Genomic DNA, 25,100 nt, shown 5'->3' on the forward strand with positions numbered 1-25,100 from the left:
GCCTGGCCCGGAGCCATGCCCTGTCAGCCTGGCCCGGAGCCATGCCCTGTCAGCCTGGCCCGGAGCCATGCCCTGTCAGCCTGGCCCGGAGCCATGCCCTGTCAGCCTGGCCCGGAGCCATGCCCTGTCAGCCTGGCCCGGAGCCATGCCCTGTCAGCCTGGCCCGGAGCCATGCCCTGTCAGCCTGGCCCGGAGCCATGCCCTGTCAGCCTGGCCCGGAGCCATGCCCTGTCAGCCTGGCCCGGAGCCATGCCCTGTCAGCCTGGCCCGGAGCCATGCCCTGTCAGCCTGGCCCGGAGCCATGCCCTGTCAGCCTGGCCCGGAGCCATGTCCTGTCAGCCTGTAGCTCCCTCCATACACACACAGAAACATCATGTTGGTGAACACAGTTGAAAGGATGAACGGAGAACACTTGCGATTCAGTTGAGGATTATTTCTCACAAGGTCAACCAACTACTCAGCCACACCACTATGTTATACACAAGTACTCAGTCACACCACTATGTTATACACAAATACTCAATCCATTTGATGTTCACACCATGAATTAACTCTTCATTAAATATCAATTTATTCATGTTTCCTTTCTCTCTCTTACAAAGAATACAATCTGGTCTACAAAATTCAGAGCGTGGAAAGTGTTGGTCAAAATACAGGAGAGTGTTCACCGACCCAAAATCATCCCTCCCCTTGTCACTCCTTGTCTCGGTATCCATGTGACCCCCCCAACCTGTTCCTGTACCCTGTCTGACAACACTGTCACAGTGTTATCCCAGGCCGGGAAGTTATGTTACCTCACAGAAAAAAAACTGAATAATCCCCAGGAGCTAAACTACAGATGAACTGAGACTGAAAAAGATAGATGTGGATGGATCACAGCCAGCCCCCCCCCCCCCAAAACTAAACTACAGTGGAACTGAGACTGATAAAGATAGATGTGGATGGATCACAGCCAGCCCCCCCCCCCCCCCAAAACTAAACTACAGTGGAACTGAGACTGATAAAGATAGATGTGGATGGATCACAGCCAGCCCCCCCCCCCCCCCCAAAACTAAACTACAGTGGAACTGAGACTGATAAAGATAGATGTGGATGGATCACAGCCAGCCCCCCCCCCCCCCCCCCCCCAAAACTAAACTACAGTGGAACTGAGACTGATAAAGATAGATGTGGATGGATCACAGCCAGCCCCCCCCCCCTTCCCAAAACAACACATTTGAGAAAGTGCTACGTGGTTCTCGTTGTTAGCGTCGTCAGCGGATGATTTGTGCCGGCCGGCCTTCCACCCACCAGACAGACTCCTCCAGCCCCAGGACCCAGCCTGCCCTGCTCTGAGTCCCCCCCCCCCCCCGAGGGTGGTGTTGGCTGGGCTGGTGTTGGACCAGGTTGGGCTCTAGCCTCCAGACTGGCCCTCTCAGAGCTGGGCCCCAGAAGCACAGGGGAGGGGCGGTGAGGGGGTGGGGTGGGGCAGTTCAAGGAGAGGTGGGGCTATATCAGGGCCAGCTGATGCTGACTATCTGAGCCCACTGGCAGGGCACCGGAGGGGTGGTGAGGATGGAGGTGGCGCCCCCCCTCAGGCCACATAGTGGTACTGGTTGGGACTCTCCTTGTCTCTCTCCATGTAGTCTCTGTCGATCAGCGACTCAATCCGCTTCTTCAGGTCTCCAGGCTGAGGAGAGAGAACACACAGAGAGGAGTGACCCCGAGGAGAGAGAACACACAGAGAGGAGTGACCCCGAGGAGAGAGAACACACAGAGAGGAGTGACCCCGAGGAGAGAGAACACACAGAGAGGAGTGACCCCGAGGAGAGAGAACACACAGAGAGGAGTGACCCCGAGGAGAGAGAACACACAGAGAGGAGTGACCCCGAGGAGAGAGAACACACAGAGAGGAGTGACCCCGAGGAGAGAGAACACACAGAGAGGAGTGACCCCGAGGAGAGAGAACACACAGAGAGGAGTGACCCCGAGGAGAGAGAACACACAGAGAGGAGTGACCCCGAGGAGAGAGAACACACAGAGAGGAGTGACCCCGAGGAGAGAGAACACACAGAGAGGAGTGACCCCGAGGAGAGAGAACACACAGAGAGGAGTGACCCCGAGGAGAGAGAACACACAGAGAGGAGTGACCCCGAGGAGAGAGAACACACAGAGAGGAGTGACCCCGAGGAGAGAGAACACACAGAGAGGAGTGACCCCGAGGAGAGAGAACACACAGAGAGGAGTGACCCCGAGGAGAGAGAACACACAGAGAGGAGTGACCCCGAGGAGAGAGAACACACAGAGAGGAGTGACACCGAGGAGAGAGAACACACAGAGAGCAGTGACACCGAGGAGAGAGAACACACAGAGGAATGACACTCTGAAGGGTATGCAGCTTAAAGCTGAGGGTGTACAGTTCACGTGATGTGAATGCCTGTTTCACATGTGACTATATTTCAGGGCAGGAAAAAAGAACAAAAGCGAAAGAAAAGAAATGAGAGTGAAAATGAAAGAGTACCTTGACAGGGAACTTGAGCTGGTTGTAGAGTTCTGACACCAACAGGTTGTGGCCCAGGGTCTTCCTCATCTTCATGATGCGGACAACGGCCGCGTCGATCTGGTACTGTCTGTCCTGAAACACACGCTCAGTGGTGCTCACCTGCTCCTCAACCTGGACACACACAGAAACAACACACACACACACACACACAGAAACAACACACAGAATTGTAATTCACTGTTTATTTTCTGTGAACGTTTCACTTCCTGAATGAATTGACTCCAACTCCAGAGTTGACTGTGTGAATGCATGATGGCCACACTTCCTCCAATGATGGGCAAGGGAGGGACTCAACGTTTAGGCAATAAGATTTAAATGACGGGAACTTGAGGCGTCAACCCTCAGTGGAAAGCACCATTATATGGATGAATTAGTCTGATATAACAGACACAATGATTAGAGGAGTCAGCACTCCTTTCTGTTCAACAGGCAGGCACAGACTTGACAACGTACCGTTTCCTTCACAGAGACAGAGAGGTGTGTTAACCCTACCGTTTCCTTCACAGAGACAGAGAGGTGTTAACCCTACCGTTTCCTTCACAGAGACAGAGAGAGGTGTTAACCCTACCGTTTCCTTCATCTGAATCTGGTTGATCTTGATGCGGAACAGTTTGTGTCTGAAGTCGTTGTTGAAGTTGAAGCGGTCTCCGTCTTCGATGTCCTTCCCCCGGGGAGTCTTATTGAGGACGCGCGCCTTCCCACAGGCCAGAGACTGCAGGGTACGCCTCAACTCACCCTCCTCTGGGGACGGAAAGGGGACACAGATCACGCTTACACTACTTCATTTCATCAAGTTTAAATTGGGGAAATTACATGCGTTTCATGAATGAGCCAAAATGTTAATTACCCCAAATACGCAATGAGATGAATGTAGAAGAGAGATCGAGGTGATTAGAAGGGCACTCAACATGTACGGCACTGACACAAATCACTGATGACTGGTTGAAAGGGATAAGATTGCAGGAGCTGTACTGTTAGAATTCAGTGCAGCCTTTGGTATTATTGACCCTAACCGGTTGAGAAATATATACGATATGGCAATCTAACAGAACCTTCTCTAATGTCAAACATGTAAAGTGTGGTGTACCGCAGGGCCGCTCTCTAAGTCCTCTACTTTTTTCCTATACTGAACAAAAATATAAACGCAACAAGTGTTGGTTCCATGTTTCATGATCAGAAATAAGAGGCCAGAAATTTTTCATAACCACAAAAAGCGTATTTCTTGTTGTGTGTATGTGTTTGTGTGTACTGACATGTACGTGGAACTGATAGATACATACACACAACAAGTAGGTCACATGGGGAGAGGCGTGGTGCTGTAATGTTGCTTTATTCGTTGGTTTGCTGTCCACTTGCGCTATATAAGATGTTAGAGTTCCATGCAGTCATGGCTCTGCATAATACTGTACATTTCATTTGTTCTGGACCCGGGGACTCTGAAAAGACCCCTGGTGGCATGTCTGGTGGAAGTTGACTAAGCAAACCATTTGGAATTTCCAACACAATGTGGTTTTATAAAAACAAGAAGTGACGCAGTCAGTCTTTCCTCAACTCTTAGCCAAGAGAGACTGGCATGCATAGTATTAATATTAGCCCTCTGGTTACAATGACAAGCGAGACTACATGACAATGTTTTTCCTTATGTGTCGGAGCCCAGTAACACTAGCTGTCTCCATTGGCATCGGTTGAAGGGGATCCTAATCTAAACTAGAGATAAATAAGGAGAGTCGTTAGTTTAATCTAAGGAAAGTACCAGAGAAAATTAATGTAGAACTTTGTACCTATGAAGACAGACAGACAGAGGGAGAAGCTGTACCTATGAAGACAGACAGAAGCTGTACCTATGAAGACAGACAGAAGCTGTACCTATGAAGACAGACAGAAGCTGTACCTATGAAGACAGACAGAAGCTGTACCTATGAAGACAGACAGACAGAGGGAGAAGCTGTACCTATGCCAGTGGCTGATTTGATCTCCTCCACGCTGAACTCCTCCCCCTCGTTGAACATCAGAAGCACCAACGTCTGGAACAGAGACACCTGCAGCTCCTTCTTACCCTGTAGACAGACACACAGAGACACGTCTGGAACAGACACCTGCAGCTCCTTCTTACCCTGTAGACAGACACACAGTTAGAGACACGTCTGGAACAGACACCTGCAGCTCCTTCTTACCCTGTAGACAGACACACAGAGACACGTCTGGAACAGACACCTGCAGCTCCTTCTTACCCTGTAGACAGACACACAGAGACACGTCTGGAACAGACACCTGCAGCTCCTTCTTACCCTGTAGACAGACACACAGAGACACGTCTGGAACAGACACCTGCAGCTCCTTCTTACCCTGTAGACAGACACACAGAGACACGTCTGGAACAGACACCTGCAGCTCCTTCTTACCCTGTAGACAGACACACAGAGACACGTCTGGAACAGACACCTGCAGCTCCTTCTTACCCTGTAGACAGACACACAGAGACACGTCTGGAACAGACACCTGCAGCTCCTTCTTACCCTGTAGACAGACACACAGTTAGAGACACGTCTGGAACAGACACCTGCAGCTCCTTCTTACCCTGTAGACAGACACACAGTTAGAGACACGTCTGGAACAGACACCTGCAGCTCCTTCTTACCCTGTAGACAGACACACAGAGACACGTCTGGAACAGACACCTGCAGCTCCTTCTTACCCTGTAGACAGACACACAGTTAGAGACACGTCTGGAACAGACACCTGCAGCTCCTTCTTACCCTGTAGACAGACACACAGTTAGAGACACGTCTGGAACAGACACCTGCAGCTCCTTCTTACCCTGTAGACAGACACACAGAGACACGTCTGGAACAGACACCTGCAGCTCCTTCTTACCCTGTAGACAGACACACAGAGACACGTCTGGAACAGACACCTGCAGCTCCTTCTTACCCTGTAGACAGACACACAGAGACACGTCTGGAACAGACACCTGCAGCTCCTTCTTAGCCTGTAGACACACACACAGAGACACGTCTGGAACAGAGACACCTGCAGCTCCTTGGTAAAAGACGCATTAGAAATTTGACATTTCAAACAAAGAAAGCTGTCCATCTTCTCAGACAGTGTTGCTCTGGTCGTCACCTACCATTTCTATTGTATCCCAGCATGTTTAACCTGGTGGCTATTTGAGGACCAGAGAAGCACTGTTGTAGGGAAACCTTTGTCTCACCTCTTTAAACTCAGTCTTTAGAACAGCGTGGCCCAGGGTGGGCTGCCACTGGAGCTTCCTGCCACTGTGTTTCCCCAGATAGAACAGCTTGAATACCTCCTGGAGCTTCACCATCTGGGAAGAGCGAGGAGGGGAAGAGCGAGGAGGAGGGGAAGAGCGAGGAGGAGAGAGATACTTTATATAGGCTTCATAAAACCTAACCAACACTCAGATTAGATTCATACCTTCTACAGTACTTATTGCTAGCATACACACCACCCAACCACAGACAGACAGACATACCTCAGGGGGCAGGTGGACCTCCATAGGAGTGTAGGAGGGCCAGTAGCCCATGGTGAGGATGTTGACCGTCAGCTCCAGCTGGCTGGGCTCATTCTGGTTCTGGGTGTACTGGAGGAGACAGACAACCTGACTCAATACATTCATGTACTGGAGGAGACAGACAACCTGACTCAATACATTCATGTACTGGGGGAGACAACCTTGTTCAATACTGTAATATAATACATTAAATGTCCTGTAGTGTGAGACAATCAAATCCTAAATTTCTTGGAAAATGGTGTGTAAATTGATTATTCCTTAATTCAATAATTCATCTGGAAACAAATGTAAACACAACATTGGATTACCCCAATTAGTAGAGTTGTTATACATGATTCTCTGTGGTAAATCGATATATTACAGTAGTAATATTGCTCAGTGTTTGTGTACTTTCTCTTCCCATATTGATATGAACCTGTTTGAACGATTGATTGCTATCTTTTGTCATTGCATTTTCTTACGTCAGATAGAGCGTCGTTTCGGACTGCACAGATCTGTCTCTGATCTCGCAAAAGGCTAATGGGATAGCTCCAAAGTAGTTTGGCTACAATGTGCTGTCTAACATGAGAAAATATTACCTAGGTGACATCTGCTGAATCCCATTTCTGCCCGAATTAATCTAAACTAACAATATGCCAATTGACGTTGATGTAAATTAAGCCAGCCCCCCCCAAGGACCTCTCTGATTCAGAGGGGTAGGGTTAAATGTAGAAGACACATTTCAGTTGTACAGCTGACACACACACTTGAAGTTGGAAGTTTACACGACACCTTAGCCAAATACATTTAAATTCAGGTTTCACAATTACTGACATATAATCCTAGTAAAAATTCCCTGTCTTAGGTCAGTTAGGATCATCACTTTATTTTAAGAATGTGAAATGTCAGAATAATAGTAGTGATTTATTTCAGCTTTTATTTTCTTTCATCACATTCCCAGTGGGTCAGAAGTTTACATACGCTCAATTAGTATTTGGTAGCATTGCCTTTAAAATTATTTAACTTGGGTCAAACATTTTGGGTAGCCTTCCACAAGCTTCCCACAATAAGTTGGGTGAATTTTGGCCCATTCCAACTGAGAGCTGGTGTAACTGAGTCAGGTTTGTAGGCCTTCTTGCTCGCACATGCTTTTTCAGTTCTGCCCACACATTCTCTATAGGATTGAGTTCAGGGCTTTGTGATGGCCACTCCAATACCTTGACTTTGTTGTCCTTAAGCCATTTTGCCACAACTTTGGAAGTATGCTTGGGGTCATTGTCCATTTGGAAGACCCATTTGCGACCAGCTTTAACTTCCTGACTGATGTTTTGGGATGTTGCTTCAATAAATCCACATAATTTTCCATCCTCATGATGCCATCTATTTTGTGAAGTGCACCAGACCCTCCTGCAGCAAAGCACCCCCACAACATGATGCTGCCACCCCCGTGCTTCACGGTTGGGATGGTGTTCTTCGGCTTGCAAGCATCCCCCTTTTTCCTCCAAACATAACAATGGTCATTATGGCCAAACAGTTCTATTTTTGTTTTATCAGACCAGAGGACATTTCTCCAAAAAGTACGATCTTTGTCCCCATGTGCAGATGCTAAACGTAGTCTGGCTTTTTTATGGCGTTTTTTGAGCAGAGGCTTCTTCCTTGCTCAGCGGCCTTTCAGGTTGTCAATATAGGACTTGTTTTACTGTGGATATAGATACTTTTGTACCCGTTTCCTCCAGCATCTTCACAAGGTACTTTGCTGTTGTTCTGGGATTGATTTGCACTTTTCGCACCAAAGTACGTTCACCTCTAGGAGACCAAACGCGTCTCCTTCCTGAGCGGTATGACGGCTGCGTGGTCCCATGGTGTTTATACTTGCGTACCATTGTTTGTACAGATGAACGTGGTACCTTAAGGCGTTTGGAAATTGCTACCAAGGATGAACCAGACTTGTGGAGGTCCACAATTTTTTTCTGAGTTCTTGGCTGATATCTTTTGATTTTCCCATGATGTCAAGCAAAGAGGCACTGAGTTTGAAGGTAGGCTTTGAAATACATCCACAGGTACACCTACAATTGACTCAAATGATGTCAATTATCCTATCAGAAGCTTCTACCTCCATGACATTTTCTGGAATGTTCCAAGCTGTTTAAAGGCACAGTCAACTTAGTGTATGTAAACTTCTGACCCACTGGAATTGTGACAGTTACTTATAAGTGGAATAATCTGTCTGTAAACAATTGTTGGAAAAATTACTTGTGTGATGCACAAAGTAGATGTCGTAACCAACTTGCCAAAACTATAGTTTGTTAGCAAGAAATTTGTGGAGTGGTTGAAAAACGAGTTTTAATGACTCCAACCTAAGTGTATAGAAACTTCCGACTTCAACTGTTGCCATGTCAGTAAGCTAGCTAGCTACAACTGTAGCCATGTCAGTAAGCTAGCTAGCTACAACTGTAGCCATGTCAGTAAGCTAGCTAGCTACAACTGTAGCCATGTCAGTAAGCTAGCTAGCTACAACTGTAGCCATGTCACTAAGCTAGCTAGCTACAACTGTAGCCATGTCACTAAGCTAGCTAGCTACAACTGTAGCCATGTCACTAAGCTAGCTAGCTACAACAGCTCCACAGCTGAAAGTCACGGCACTAGCGACCAACGTCCTGGCACACAACTTGTATAGGAGACAGCTACCCGTTTACTTCCTTCTCACAATTGTAAACTGATGAATCCCTGTAACATCTGCAATAATGGAGCTAGTTATTCTTCATATTCCATTGAGTCATACGAGAGTGCAGTGAAATAACACAATTAGGAAGTACAGTATGTTTTGATTTTAAAACAACGGACACTAAATATTGAAATACGAGTTCCACGTCCTACAAGACAGAATGGTTGAGGGACGAGCGTCACGGAGGACTGACGACAACATCGTCTCAAGTCAGGTGGCATCTATGATTCCCTGGTGGTAAATATTACAGTAAGTAGTGATATGAGTCTGTGTGTTAACCTGTTTGAACTGGATCATAACGTCTTTGGAGAGCTCCATGTCCTTAAACATCCCCTCCAGCTTACTGGTGAAGGCCGCTCCACACTCTGCAGGGACAGGAAGTCACAAATCATCACACTCACTTCCTGTTAACAAGTTTTTATAGAGTATTATAAGCAGGGTGGTTCGAGCCGTGAATGCCGATTGGCTGACAGCCAGGGTATATCAGATCGTATACCACAGGTATGAGAAAACATTTATTTTTACTGCTCTAATTACCTTGGTAACCAGATTATAATAGCAATAAGGCACCTCTGGGGTTTGTTGTATATGGCCAATATACCACGGCTAAGGGCTGGATCCAGGCACTCTGCACTGCGTCGTACATAAGAACAGCCCTTAGCTGTGGTGTATTGGCCACATACCACACCTCCTACGGGCCTTAGTGCTTAAATACATTGCATGACCTGGTGACTGGTGGTGTTTCTACAGTCACACACCAGAGGTAGTGACAAACCACCGATGGGCTAACCTCACTGCTGAGGCAACAATCAGCATCTGCCGGAGGACATTTGACATTATCCCACGAACACAGGGCCTAAAATTAAATAAAAACGCCAAATGCGGGTAGATTTTGACATTGGCGGGTGAGATGTCTATTTCACCAGCCATGTTGGCGGGTAAAGACGTCTATTTCACCAGCCATGTTGGTGGGTAAAGATGTCTATTCCACCAGCCATGTTGGTGGGTAAAGATGTCTATTCCACCAGCCACGTTGGTGGGTGAGATGTCTATTCCACCAGCCACGTTGGTGGGTAAAGATGTCTATTCCACCAGCCACGTTGGCAGGTGAGATGTCTATTCCACCAGCCACGTTGGCAGGTGATATGTCTACTCCACCAGCCATGTTGGCAGGTGAGATGTCTATTCCACCAGCCATGTTGGTGGGTAAAAACGTCTATTTCACCAGCCATGTTGGTGGGTAAAGACGTCTATTTCACCAGCCATGTTGGTGGGTAAAGATGTCTATTTCACCAGCCATGTTGGCGGGTAAAGATGTCTACTTCACCAGCCATGTTGGCGGGTAAAGACGTCTATTTCACCAGCCATGTTGGTGGGTAAAGACGTCTATTTCACCAGCCATGTTGGCGGGTAAAGATGTCTATTTCACCAGCCATGTTGGTGGGTAAAGACGTCTATTTCACCAGCCATGTTGGCGGGTAAAGACGTCTATTTCACCAGCCATGTTGGTGGGTAAAGACGTCTATTTCACCAGCCATGTTGGTGGGTAAAGACGTCTATTTCACCAGCCATGTTGGTGGGTAAAGACGTCTACTTCACCAGCCATGTTGGCGGGTAAAGATGTCTATTTCACCAGCCATGTTGGCGGGTAAAGATGTCTATTTCACCAGCCATGTTGGTGGGTAAAGATGTCTATTTCACCAGCCATGTTGTTGGGTAAAGATGTCCACTTCACCAGCCATGTTGATGGGTAAAGATGTCTATTTCACCAGCCATGTTGGCGGGTAAAGATGTCTATTTCACCAGCCATGTTGGTGGGTAAAGATGTCTATTTCACCAGCCATGTTGGCGGGTAAAGACGTCTATTTCACCAGCCATGTTGGCGGGTAAAGACGTCTATTTCACCAGCCATGTTGGTGGGTAAAGACGTCTATTTCACCAGCCATGTTGGTGGGTAAAGATGTCTATTTCACCAGCCATGTTGGTGGGTAAAGATGTCTATTTCACCAGCCATGTTGGTGGGTAAAGATGTCCACTTCACCAGCCATGTTGGTGGGTAAAGATGTCCACGTCACCAGCCATGTTGGTGGGTAAAGATGTCTACTTCACCAGCCATGTTGATGGGTAAAGATGTCCACGTCACCAGCCATGTTGGTGGGTAAAGATGTCTATTTCACCAGCCATGTTGGTGGGTAAAGATGTCCACTTCACCAGCCATGTTGGTGGGTAAAGATGTCCACGTCACCAGCCATGTTGGTGGGTAAAGATGTCTACTTCACCAGCCATGTTGATGGGTAAAGATGTCCACGTCACCAGCCATGTTGGTGGGTAAAGATGTCTATTTCACCAGCCATGTTGGTGGGTAAAGATGTCTATTTCACCAGCCATGTTGGTGGGTAAAGATGTCCACTTCACCAGCCATGTTGGTGGGTAAAGATGTCCACGTCACCAGCCATGTTGGTGGGTAAAGATGTCTACTTCACCAGCCATGTTGATGGGTAAAGATGTCTACTTCACCAGCCATGTTGGCGGGTAAAGATGTCTATTTCACCAGCCATGTTGGTGGGTAAAGATGTCTATTTCACCAGCCATGTTGGCGGGTAAAGACGTCTATTTCACCAGCCATGTTGGCGGGTAAAGACGTCTATTTCACCAGCCATGTTGGTGGGTAAAGACGTCTATTTCACCAGCCATGTTGGTGGGTAAAGATGTCTATTTCACCAGCCATGTTGGTGGGTAAAGATGTCTATTTCACCAGCCATGTTGGTGGGTAAAGATGTCCACTTCACCAGCCATGTTGGTGGGTAAAGATGTCCACGTCACCAGCCATGTTGGTGGGTAAAGATGTCTACTTCACCAGCCATGTTGATGGGTAAAGATGTCCACGTCACCAGCCATGTTGGTGGGTAAAGATGTCTATTTCACCAGCCATGTTGGTGGGTAAAGATGTCCACTTCACCAGCCATGTTGGTGGGTAAAGATGTCCACGTCACCAGCCATGTTGGTGGGTAAAGATGTCTACTTCACCAGCCATGTTGATGGGTAAAGATGTCCACGTCACCAGCCATGTTGGTGGGTAAAGATGTCTATTTCACCAGCCATGTTGGTGGGTAAAGATGTCTATTTCACCAGCCATGTTGGTGGGTAAAGATGTCCACTTCACCAGCCATGTTGGTGGGTAAAGATGTCCACGTCACCAGCCATGTTGGTGGGTAAAGATGTCTATTTCACCAGCCATGTTGGTGGGTAAAGATGTCTATTTCACCAGCCATGTTGGCGGGTAAAGACGTCTACTTCACCAGCCATGTTGGTGGGTAAAGACGTCTATTTCACCAGCCATGTTGGTGGGTAAAGACGTCTATTTCACCAGCCATGTTGGTGGGTAAAAACGTCTATTTCACCAGCCATGTTGGTGGGTAAAGACGTCTATTTCACCAGCCATGTTGGTGGGTAAAGATGTCTATTTCACCAGCCATGTTGGCGGGTAAAGATGTCTACTTCACCAGCCATGTTGGCGGGTAAAGACGTCTATTTCACCAGCCATGTTGGTGGGTAAAGACGTCTATTTCACCAGCCATGTTGATGGGTAAAGATGTCTACTTCACCAGCCATGTTGGCGGGTAAAGATGTCTACTTCACCAGCCATGTTGGCGGGTAAAGACGTCTATTTCACCAGCCATGTTGGTGGGTAAAAACGTCTATTTCACCAGCCATGTTGGTGGGTAAAGACGTCTATTTCACCAGCCATGTTGGTGGGTAAAGATGTCTATTTCAGCAGCCATGTTGGCGGGTAAAGATGTCTACTTCACCAGCCATGTTGATGGGTAAAGATGTCTACTTCACCAGCCATGTTGGTGGGTAAAGATGTCTACTTCACCAGCCATGTTGGCGGGTGGTCAGGGCAACAGAGCGCGAGGATTTCACTCACATTTACAAATAAACATGTCGTCAGGAAGTCAAGTAGGAAAACATTTATAACTAAATAAATGCTGCAGGAACTGTTTGGTCATTTTGTTTCATAGATGGTAGGTAATCGCAAAGAACTAGGTATCCACTAAAATATATATCCCGTGAGGCGCTGCAACAACGCCTGGCTTGGGAGCTGTGAACACTGGGATTGAAAGTGCTCAATATGCACAGGCATAGAAGTCTAATTTACTGGAAAGTCCACTGAAGTGAAAACTTGTGTTGATTTGTATTGCTGCACCTTGTGTTGATTTGTATTGCTGCACCTTGTGTTGATTTGTATTGCTGCACCTTGTGTTGATTTGTATTGCTGCACCTTGTGTTGATTTGTATTGCTGCACCTTGTGTTTCTTGGCTATTTACATTGGTTTGTTCACAAGCTACGTTGTTTTTCAATGTTTGACTTTGCTTCAACTACCAGTGAAGACGTCAGCTACTAGTCAGACCATCTACTCTAATATCTCACAGGCACACCGTCACTGACCACTCCAGCGGCTGGAGTACCATCGTTGCCACGGTAACCTGCCGCCCTTAAAGGGGCAGCTTAACATGTCTCATCTGTGATATTTTGGTTAAAAAAGTTAGTTAAAATGATTAGCCCTATACCACATCACTTCTTACTAGTAATACATTTGTTTTTGAAACATCACAAAGCTTCTGAAACGTCACAAAGCTTCTGAAACGTCACAAAGCTTCTGAAACGTCACAAAGCTTCTGAAACGTCACAAAGCTCATTCGTTTTTTGTTGTTGTTCTAACTTAACAATATTTTGTCTGGTAAAACTGGAGTGGCTGCCAGACCAAAAAGTTAGTTGTAGTCCCTACCCACAAACAAAGCCTGCTTCAACACAGATACCATAACATGTGATGGTGATAAAGTTGTAATGTTGGAGATCACTGCAGTGTATCCTGTTATCATACAGTGTTTGAGTTGGGACAACTTACCGTGTTTGAGTTTGGACAGCATGGACTTCTCAGCGTCCACGGAGGCACTCTTCCCCACCAGCAGGCGTTTGGCCAGGTCCTTCTTATAAAAGGCCTCGAACACATCCTTCCCGTGGATGAAGCGGAAGATGATCATGATCTTGTCTAGAATTCTCTCCATCTCCTCCTCGGTAGCTTCCTTGTTGCCCGCCCGCAATTTACAGTCCACGTACTTCGCTGTGCAGAGACAGGACACCGCCAGTTAGATAAAACATACAGGAAACACTCATATCAACATAACTGGCGTGGGATCTCTGACTGGTGTTTTAAGCAAATGGAACATTCGTTTTAAGATTCCAGGTGCCTTTAAATATCTCCTGCCCTGACTCTTTGCACACACACACAGCGGTCTTATCCTCACCGATGAGTTCAGCAGGTTTGTTGGGTCTGTTGTTGATGAAAGCTTCAAAGGCCTCCTTCATAGCGTTGATGAAGCTCTCGTTTCTGTTGAAACAGCCCTGGGCCACGTTGTCCATCTTATCCTTGAAGTCCAACAGGTCTTGAACCATGTCCTTATCCTTCTCTGGGGTGCCCACAATCTCACCACCAAAACTCTGTTAGGAGACATCTCAGTGAGACTAGAGTCAATAGAAGTGTTTCAGAGTGAGAGTAATATAAAGACAGAGAGAAGTAATATAAAGACAGACAGTACCTTGATGTAGTCTCTCCAGTGCTGCAGCAGAGTGGGGAGTCCTCCCTTCACCTTACTGAAGAGCTGGTAGAGCAGAGCCAGCTCCATCACCCGGTTACCGTCTAACAGAATACTGAGACCTGGAGGAGAGGGTCAATATCACCCGGTTACCGTCTAACAGAATACTGAGACCTGGAGGAGGGTCAATATCACCCGGTTACCATCTAACAGAATACTGAGACCTGGAGGGGAGGGTCAATATCACCCGGTTACCGTCTAACAGAATACTGAGACCTGGAGGAGGAGGGTCAATATCACCCGGTTACCGTCTAACAGAATACTGAGACCTGGAGGAGGAGGGTCAATATCAACCGGTTACCATCTAACAGAATACTGAGACCTGGAGGAGGGTGGTCAATATCACCCGGTTACCATCTAACAGAATACTGAGACCTGGAGGAGGGGGGTCAATATCACCCGGTTACCATCTAACAGAATACTGAGACCTGGAGGAGGGGGGTCAATATCACCCGGTTACCATCTAACAGAATACTGAGACCTGGAGGACGAGGGTCAATATCACCCGGTTACCGCCTAACAGAATACTGAGACCTGGAGGAGAGGGTCAATATCACCCGGTTACCGTCTAACAGAATACTGAGACCTGGAGGAGGAGGGTCAATATCACCCGGTTACCATCTAACAGAATACTGAGACCTGGAGGAGAGGGTCAATATCACCCGGTTACCATCTAACAGAATACTGAGACCTGGAGGAGGGTGGTCAATATCACCCTGTTACCGTCTAACAGAATACTGAGACCTGGAGGAGGGGGTCAATATCACCCGGTTACCGTCTAACAGAATACTGAGACCTGGAGGAGAGGGTCAATATCACCCGGTTACCGTCTAACAGAATACTGAGACCTGGAGGAGGAGGGTCAATATCACCCTGTTACCGTCTAACAGAATACTGAGACCTGGAGGAGGAGGGTCAATATCACCCGGTTACCGTCTAACAGAATACTGAGACCTGGAGGAGGAGGGTCAATATCACTCGGTTACCGTCTAACAGAATACTGATACCTGGAGGAGAGGGTCAATATCACCCTGTTACCGTCTAACAGAATACTGAGACCTGGAGGGGAGGGTCAATATCACCCGGTTACCGTCTAACAGAATACTGAGACCTGGAGGAGGAGGGTCAATATCACCCGGTTACCGTCTAACAGAATACTGATACCTGGAGGAGGGGGTCAATATCACCCGGTTACCGTCTAACAGAATACTGATACCTGGAGGAGGGGGTCAATATCACCCGGTTACCGTCTAACAGAATACTGATACCTGGAGGAGAGGGTCAATATCACCCGGTTACCGTCTAACAGAATACTGAGACCTGGAGGAGGGTCAATATCACCCGGTTACCGTCTAACAGAATACTGAGACCTGGAGGAGGAGGGTCAATATCACCCTGTTACCGTCTAACAGAATACTGAGACCTGGAGGAGGGGGTCAATATCACCCTGTTACCGTCTAACAGAATACTGAGACCTGGAGGAGGGGGTCAATATCACCCTGTTACCGTCTAACAGAATACTGATACCTGGAGGAGAGGGTCAATATCACCCGGTTACCGTCTAACAGAATACTGAGACCTGGAGGAGGAGGGTCAATATCACCCGGTTACCATCTAACAGAATACTGAGACCTGGAGGACGAGGGTCAATATCACCCGGTTACCGCCTAACAGAATACTGATACCTGGAGGAGGGGGTCAATATCACCCGGTTACCGTCTAACAGAATACTGAGACCTGGAGGAGGAGGGTCAATATCACATACTGCTGATAGATACCTTTCTGTAAGATGGCCGTCATGTGTTCTCCAAGCAGCTGCTTCTCTACATTAGAGATAAGTGGCTTCCTGTTGAATACAAACAGAGGGAGAGAGAGATGATAGACAGATGGAGGAGGGAGTGAAAGAGAGAGAGAGATGATAAAGAGATGGAAGGGAGGGTGAAAGAGTAAGTAAAGTGGTTAAAATCTGTGAGATGATCTCGTGTACTCTGATTGGAGCACAGGCCTGTCAGTCTAAGGGGTGTGGAGGAAGAGGCGGGTCTTACTGAGTGCTCTGGTCAAGATAGCTGATGACACGATCGTTCTCTTCTTCCAACCGACGAGCCACATGATGCAGGTACTCCGGCACCTGGACACACACATACACGTCACTTATGACCGTCACTAGGAGAAAGCCAAGTATGCTATCTATATAGGGGCGTGGTCATAATATGGAATTAAAGCATTTGATTGACGGCTGTCACTCACATCTCGTTCCTGCATCAGCCTCTGTCCCTCTGCAGCGTACAGTCTGTTAGTCTCCATCAAAAAACGCTCCTCAAACGACTCTTTATACACCTGAGGAGAGAGACAATAGATTACACCAGGAGATCAGAGAATCTACATAGACCTGAGGAGAGAGACATTAGATTACACCAGGAGATCAGAGAATCTACATAGACCTGAGGAGAGAGACAATAGATTACACCAGGAGATCAGAGAATCTACATAGACCTGAGGAGGGAGAAAATAGATTACACCAGGAGATCAGAGAATCTACATACTATCTGCCTACGGAACAATAGTTTTACACTGCTAAGAAAATGCACTCGTATGACTAGCAACTGACTGCCTTGACTTGATTGGTTCATTGGCCAAATGGTAAGACAAGCCTTATGAAACATTGACCAATCACCTGAAGATCTGAGAGCATGCCCAGTAGGCTGCGGAGAAGGCTGCGGTCCACGGTCTCTCCGTTGCGTTCACGTTCGATCTGTTCCAGGATCCCATCGACCGTGCGCTTCTGGACAGCCCCGTCGCTCACGATGTGGTTCCGGAAGAGTTCCAGCCCGGTATCCCTGTGGAACACACAGTCACGGTGGACGGTAACGGTAACGTTCACGATGAACAGTAAATGTCTGCATCCCAGATGGCACCCTATTTCCTACATAGTGAACTCTTTTAGCCCAATGAGGACCTCGTCAAAGGTAGAGCACTGCGAAGTGAATAGGGTTCCATTTCAGACAGTCTGTCAGAGGACAGAAAGAAACGTTCACCATCTCAGAACAGGAAAGCCGTTTACCACTGAGAATGGATGAATGTTTGTGTCTCCTAATGGCTAGTGGACGGGTCTCTTACCAGATGGAGGGGAGCAGGGAGTTCTGGAGCACGTAGGTACGATCCAGGAACAGAAAGATACTCCGGATCATGATCTGCAGTAAACCAGGTTACACACAACACACTGACATTAGACTAATCTACAACATACATTTTAGACAGATTAAATGTCACATGATCAAGACAAAGTTGAGATGATAAAGGCTGTCTGACTAACCGTCTGTCTGCAGTGGTCCTGCCAGCATCGGTTCATCCTCTTCAGGAAAGACAGGCTGTCCAGGGACTCTGTGAGGCGCTAAGGTTAAGGAACGGGCCTCAATTCAAATCAAACAACAGTCAAACACTCTTTGGACGGGGCCTCGGCTCGCACCAGGTTGAAAACATGACAACCTTCTGATGACTACAAACTGTGTAGTTAGTTTATAGAGATCCCCATTACAGGGATGTTCATGTGCCATCAGTCCAAGCAGCGTGTCGCTGTGTGCAGCTAGCTGGCTGAAGAGGTCCAAAGTGCCCCCTGGGCGGCAGGTAGCCTAGCGGTTAGGAGAGTTGGGCCAGTAACCGAAAGGTCGCTGGTTCGAATCCCTGAGCAGACTAGGAGACAAATATGTCGATGTGCCATTAAGCAAAGCACCGTAAACCGAATTGCTCCTGTAAGTATCTCTGGATAAGAGTGTCTGCTGAATGAACAACATGTCAAACGTAGTGGTACAGAGACACTACTACACAGCGGCCCGCTGAGAAGACATACAGCTGGTACAGAGACACTACTACACAGCAGGCCCGCTGAGAAGACATACAGCTGGTACAGAGACACTACTACACAGCAGGCCCGCTGAGAAGACATACAGCTGGTACAGAGACACTACTACACAGCGGCCTGCTGAGAAGACATACAGCTGGTACAGAGACACTACTACACAGCGGCCCGCTGAGAAGACATACAGCTGGTACAGAGACACTACTACACAGCGGCCCGCTGAGAAGACATACAGCTGGTACAGAGACACTACTACACAGCAGGCCCGCTGAGAAGACATACAGCTGGTACAGAGACACTACTACACAGCGGCCCGCTGAGAAGACATACAGCTGGTACAGAGACACTACTACACAGCGGCCCGCTGAGAAGACATACAGCTGGTACAGAGACACTACTACACAGCGGCCCGCTGAGAAGACATACAGCTGGTACAGAGACACTACTACACAGCGGCCCGCTGAGAAGACATACAGCTGGTACAGAGACACTACTACACAGCAGGCCCGCTGAGAAGACATACAGCTGGTACAGAGACACTACTACACAGCGGCCCGCTGAGAAGACATACAGCTGGTACAGAGACACTACTACACAGCAGGCCCGCTGAGAAGACATACAGCTGGTACAGAGACACTACTACACAGCGGCCCGCTGAGAAGACATACAGCTGGTACAGAGACACTACTACACAGCAGGCCCGCTGAGAAGACATACAGCTGGTACAGAGACACTACTACACAGCGGCCCGCTGAGAAGACATACAGCTGGTACAGAGACACTACTACACAGCGGCCCGCTGAGAAGACATACAGCTGGTACAGAGACACTACTACACAGCGGCCCGCTGAGAAGACATACAGCTGGTACAGAGACACTACTACACAGCGGGCCGCTGAGAAGACATACAGCTGGTACAGAGACACTACTACACAGCGGCCCGCTGAGAAGACATACAGCTGGTACAGAGACACTACTACACAGCGGCCTGCTGAGAAGACATACAGCTGGTACAGAGACACTACTACACAGCGGCCTGCTGAGAAGACATACAGCTGGTACAGAGACACTACTACACAGCGGCCCGCTGAGAAGACATACAGCTGGTACAGAGACACTACTACACAGCGGCCTGCTGAGAAGACATACAGCTGGTACAGAGACACTACTACACAGCGGCCTGCTGAGAAGACATACAGCTGGTACAGAGACACTACTACACAGCGGCCCGCTGAGAAGACATACAGCTGGTACAGAGACACTACTACACAGCGGCCCGCTGAGAAGACATACAGCTGGTACAGAGACACTACTACACAGCAGGCCCGCTGAGAAGACATACAGCTGGTACAGAGACACTACTACACAGCGGCCCGCTGAGAAGACATACAGCTGGTACAGAGACACTACTACACAGCAGGCCCGCTGAGAAGACATACAGCTGGTACAGAGACACTACTACACAGCGGCCCGCTGAGAAGACATACAGCTGGTACAGAGACACTACTACACAGCAGGCCCGCTGAGAAGACATACAGCTGGTACAGAGACACTACTACACAGCGGCCCGCTGAGAAGACATACAGCTGGTACAGAGACACTACTACACAGCGGCCCGCTGAGAAGACATACAGCTCTAACAGGAGGCTGCCAGGTTCCTTTAAGCCGCCCCAGTCACAACCAACCAGATAAACAAGTGTTATCAGGGAGACCCAGGACAAGGTTATTGTGGCAATGATGGTATTCCAGCCGCTGGAGTGTTCCGTGACAGTGTGCCTGTGAGATATTTATGCAATAAGGACCGAGGGGTGGTATATGGCCAATATACCACGGCTAAGGGCTGTTCTTAAGCAAAACGCATTGCAGAGTGCCCGGATACAACCCTTAACCGTGGTATATTGGCCAAATACCACAAACCCCCCCGAGGTGCCTTATTGCTATTATAAACTGGTTACCAACGTAATTCGAGCAGTAAAAATAAATGGTTTGAAATACCCGTGGTATATGGTCTGATATACCACGGCTGTCAGCCAATCAGCATTCAGGGCTGGAACCAGACAGTTTATAATACAGTAGACTAGCTGACGTCTTCACAGGCAGTTGAAGCAAAATCAAACATTGAAAAACAACGTAGCTTGTGAACAAAACAATGTAAATAGCCAAGAAACACAAGGTGCAGCAATACAAAACAACTATTTTTTTCTAAAACAAACACGTTAGAGACGGTTCTAAAACAACACGTTAGAGACGGTTCTAAAACAACACGTTAGAGACGGTTCTAAAACAACACGTTAGAGACGGTTCTAAAACAACATGTTAGAGACGGTTCTAAAACAACATGTTAGAGACGGTTCTAAAACAACATGTTAGAGACGGTTCTAAAACAACATGTTAGAGACGGTTCTAAAACAACATGTTAGAGACGGTTCTAAAACAACATGTTAGAGACGGTTCTAAAACAACATGTTAGAGACGGTTCTAAAACAACATGTTAGAGACGGTTCTAAAACAACATGTTAGAGACGGTTCTAAAACAACATGTTAGAGACGGTTCTAAAACAACATGTTAGAGACGGTTCTAAAACAACATGTTAGAGACGGTTCTAAAACAACATGTTAGAGACGGTTCTAAAACAACATGTTAGGGATGCTTCTAAAACGTGTTAGGGATGGTTCTAAAACATGTTAGAGATTGTTATAAAACATGTTTATCTCCTCAGAGGAGACACTGTCATGCAGCATCATAAATGACAGACATTCCTATCAAGTCAACTAGAAACCCACCAAACAGGCTTTTAGAAACATCCACACAGACAAAAATATAGGAGCACACTTCCACATGGCAAAGACACACAGAGTGTAAAGGATATTCTCTGAACTGATGTATCTGGGCCTGGACATGGTCCTCACAGACCTGACGGAGCTGCTTGTACAGTGTGGGGGATACTTTATAGGAACACAGGTTCTCCACCGCCTGAAACAGAGGAGACAGGAATACTTAGTATGTTCACCTCTAAATTCTGTAAGTCATCCTCCCTGTTTACTGGCTTAATAATAGCAAAAGTTACAAGACAGGGTTAACCAAGTCAACAGGCTGGTGACTGGTCAGAGTGACAGGGTTAACCAAGTCAACAGGCTGGTGACCAGCAGGTCACATGACAAGACAGCTGGAGTAATGGTACACAGATACAGACAGTAAAGGACAACCAGCAGGTCACATGACAAGACAGCTGGAGTAATGTTACACAGATACAGACAGTAAAGGACAACCAGCAGGTCACATGACAAGACAGCTGGAGTAATGGTACACAGATACAGACAGTAAAGGGCAACCAGCAGGTCACGTTACAAGACAGCTGGTGTAATAGTACACAGATACAGACAGTAAAGGGCAACCAGCAGGTCACGTTACAAGACAGCTGGTGTAATAGTACACAGATACAGACAGTAAAGGGCAACCAGCAGGTCACATAACAAGACAGCTGGAGTAACGGTGTCATACAGATGCAGACAATAAAAGTGCCCATATCGGTACATATTATTCACATGGAAACACTGGGACTTGGATATAGGCATATCATCAAGGCCCGGTGGACACATGAACTAGGCCTGTGATTTATTAAGGTAAATAAGGGCTGTAGCTCTCCACAAACCATGTGTTCCATGTCCTGAAAGTGCCACTGTGTGCATGATGTTTGATGCTTTAGGCCTGACCTGGTAGAGTTCCTCTAGGTTGTACTTGATGGAGGTGCTGTTCTGGATGGCTCCTACCGCATCCCTCAGCTTCAGCCAGGTGTCCTCAGTGTAGTTGTCCGCTAGCTTTGGCCTGTCTGGGAACACACAACGGTTACGCCACACCAAGGCACAGCAAAATGGTTAGACAGACAATCAATACAACCATTCGTTTTTTTAAGCCTCTAACTGTTTACCTCATTTAAATGAGGAGAAATGTAAAGTTAATTTGTAAACAAGGAGAATATTGTTTGTAAACAGTTGACTAAAGGAAAACAGTTGACTGAAGGACAACCATATGTAAACATCTGGCAGGGACAGAGTCAACAAATGTCTAAATTGTATGCAAAAAATATATATTTATTCTGCCAGAATGTCATTAGCTTGGTAAAGTTAGCTAGATGACGTAAACAGAGTTGAGCAATATTTCCAGGGTCTGGTTGCAACGGAATATTCTGTTGTTTACATGCCATGGCTATCAATTGCTTCAAATATGTCACAAGCTAACTTGGTCTAGAAACTTCCTAGGCTACCCAGCTGGCCATCATGGACAACTTTCAAATATGAACTTTAGTTACGCTGCCACTTATGGGGAGTTACACGTTACATAACTAGAGTTAACTAGTTAGCCAATTACTAACCGATAGTTGATAGTCAGGTAAAACGGCCAAATAACGTTTAGCTAGTTAGCACGGTTAGCTAGCCAGCTAACGTTAACAAGCTATTCAGCACGCGTTACCTTTGAAATTTTTTATAACTAATTTCTTGGAGGCGCCAGTTTTGTTGGAGGCCAGGCCAGAAATCTTCGTCACTCCGTTGTTGTTGTGCTCCGTCAGAGCAGAGAAGTTTGCTTTCTTGTCCTGTCGTATGTCTTCTGCCATTATTAGATTAATGCAGAGGGCCGTTGTTGTGAAGAGTTGTTAGCTAACGTTAGCCTGTCAGCGGCACTTCTACTCGTCCTCTCAAACGAGCCTAAAGTTGGATTATACAACTCTGACCCTGTTTCTTAAATCATTTACGATTCACCACTTAGTCCGATCCCTCACTTGAGCAAAAGTAGATACCTAGCCCAAAGCCATAAATCGCAGGGAAACTTTTGGATGAACCGAACAACTGAAAATTAGATTTCGTTCAAGTAAGCTAACGCGTTAGCTAGTTTAGTTAGCGAAACAAACAATTTAGTATAACAGCTGCGTCCCTCCCTGGCCCGTATTAAAATGATGCAAATATTAAATGTTATATATTTCAGACTTCATTGTGTGAAACAAATTAAAAGCTATATTTAATCTGAAATTATCCATCGTTATGCTACCGCTGGAGATGTGGCGCTAGCCACATAGCAAACATAACAAAATGGCTTTCTACCCCCCCCCTCCTTGACAAGTGCATCTTGGGAGATTCGCATTCTTCACATGTGATGTTTGAAACTTAAAAATTATTTAGACTTTTTTTTTTTTAACAAGAGTTCATCTTTAAAGGGCCCCAATTACATTTCCTATTCAATTACTTCAGTGAAATTCATCGACTTTTGTCGATTTTGCATGATGTAAAAGCATTTTAGGTACAAGCAATAACACATAAAACTCTTATTCAAATGATGTAGACTCAAGGCAAAAAATGTGTGTTTCCAACTGTGATGGTGGAATATAAATTGGTGCAGGATTGGTGCATCGGGATTTTATCAGTTTACCCTGTTCTAAAAGTTAACTAGATTAAAATGTATGATAGTGTACAGTATTCTACATTTAGTTGCTAATTTTAAACATGTTTAAATGGTTTCATTTTCTTGGACAGACGAGAAAGGTGTATTTACAGCCCGCAATTCGGGGCATTCCTGCATGTGGGCATTCCTGCATCTTTAGGAACCCCTCTTTATACTTATATTGGTAAATGTTTAATCGCATAGACAATCAGAGGTAATCTAGAATATCAAAAGTGTCATGCAAACATGAAGATGGCGTGCTCTTGAGGGGGGGGGGGGGTGTTCATGCAGGAAACAATGGTATGCTTGTGTGGGGGGGGGCGTTCATGTAGCTATTAATGGTATGCTCAACGGGGACCTTCATGCAGTAACCAGTGGGATACTCGAGGGGTGGTGGTGGGGGGGGGGGGTGTTCATGCAGGTATTAATATGATGCTCGACGGTGGAATTTCATGCAGTAACCAATGGAATGCCCTGAGTTGCGGGCCGCAATCACACACTATTGGAACAGACCAAGCATATTTTTGTAGGCCCTGGTACTCCACCAAGGTTCGAAGGACAAAGCCTATGGGGCAAATTAATGGAGTTTTTGTAGGGTGTTTGGATAAACTGTGAAAATGAGGTCTGTGGTAAAACACAGGCTTATGAGATCTTGTACATTTTGTTCAATTTGATCATTTTCATCAGCTAATGTCACTTTTTGTGAATTTTGAAGCATTTGTGTAATCAAAAGCACATAAAGCTCATAAAGGCTTTATAATTCATAAAGGTCATGTTAACTGACTGATATTATCTCACAAAACGAATAAGATCTCCTAAACCTGTGTTAACCTCAGACCTTATTTTCGGGAATGGCTGAAGGAACCATAGGTAACTAATTTCCGTTTTTTTTAGGACTACAAACTGGCAGGCTCTTTAGCCCCCAATCTGGTTTTAATGTCTGGGAGAATCTCAATTGCATACTCACGAGGAGGATGGTGGGAGGAGCTATAGAAGGATGGGCTCATTTTAATGTCTGGAGTGGAGTAATAGAACGGCATAAAACACATGGAAACTCCATGTTTGACTCCGTTCCATAAACTCCATTCCCGCTATTACAATGAGCTCACCCTTCTATATCTCCTCCCACCAACCAGGAAGAGAGGCCCAACTCGGCGGAAAATCTGTCTCCCTCCAGCAGGTGTCGTTTTTTCGCCCACCAAGCAAGGAGTTTTTGTATGGAGGTCAAGAGTGTTAGTCAACAATTTGGTCAACAAAAAAATTTATGTCTTATTTGCAACGTGAGGTTTATTTGATCGAATATAAGTTCCACTAATCCAAAGAAAGGATAGCTGGGAGCTAAACAGCCCGCCCTGCCGCTTTGTGGAGAACAAC

At 46.6% G+C, this 25,100-nt stretch overlaps 1 protein-coding gene across 2 annotated transcripts; it reads right to left on the reverse strand.

The window, feature by feature from the left end:
- Window positions 1-1,131: 1,131 nt before the first annotated feature.
- On the reverse strand, window positions 1,132-23,390 carry LOC129860137 (cullin-4A-like). 2 transcript variants are annotated; one of them, XM_055930473.1, is made up of 19 exons: window positions 22,764-23,390; window positions 22,007-22,122; window positions 21,162-21,266; window positions 17,750-17,818; window positions 17,554-17,627; window positions 17,111-17,273; window positions 16,684-16,773; window positions 16,482-16,564; window positions 16,215-16,282; window positions 14,380-14,498; window positions 14,089-14,281; window positions 13,689-13,904; window positions 9,058-9,143; window positions 6,036-6,143; window positions 5,754-5,867; window positions 4,494-4,599; window positions 3,111-3,283; window positions 2,501-2,653; window positions 1,132-1,669 (listed from the first exon to the last, which is right to left on the reverse strand). In XM_055930473.1, the coding sequence occupies exons 1-19, from the start codon at window positions 22,903-22,905 to the stop codon at window positions 1,574-1,576; spliced, it is 2,274 nt and encodes a 757-aa protein (XP_055786448.1). In that variant the 5' UTR covers window positions 22,906-23,390; the 3' UTR covers window positions 1,132-1,573. The 2 variants fall into 2 exon arrangements, with proteins under 2 accessions (XP_055786448.1, XP_055786449.1); XM_055930474.1 differs by lacking the exons at window positions 1,132-1,669; window positions 2,501-2,653; window positions 3,111-3,283; window positions 4,494-4,599 and adding an exon at window positions 4,606-5,474.
- Between the last annotated feature and the right edge of the window lie 1,710 nt (window positions 23,391-25,100).

Source organism: Salvelinus fontinalis, chromosome 7 (assembly GCF_029448725.1).
Source record: "Salvelinus fontinalis isolate EN_2023a chromosome 7, ASM2944872v1, whole genome shotgun sequence".
Taxonomy (NCBI): domain Eukaryota; kingdom Metazoa; phylum Chordata; class Actinopteri; order Salmoniformes; family Salmonidae; genus Salvelinus; species Salvelinus fontinalis.

Excerpts from the sequence above, each read along its gene's own strand:
- LOC129860137 (XM_055930473.1), bottom strand. The coding sequence starts at position 22,905 with ATGGCAGAAGACATACGACAGGACAAGAAAGCAAACTTCTCTGCTCTG. Across the intron at positions 14,499-16,214 it reads GACGGCCATCTTACAGAAAG|GTCTCAGTATTCTGTTAGAC; the intron begins GTATCTATCAGC and ends CCTCTCCTCCAG. Across the intron at positions 2,654-3,110 it reads AGATTCAGATGAAGGAAACG|GTTGAGGAGCAGGTGAGCAC; the intron begins GTAGGGTTAACA and ends GTGTGTGTCCAG.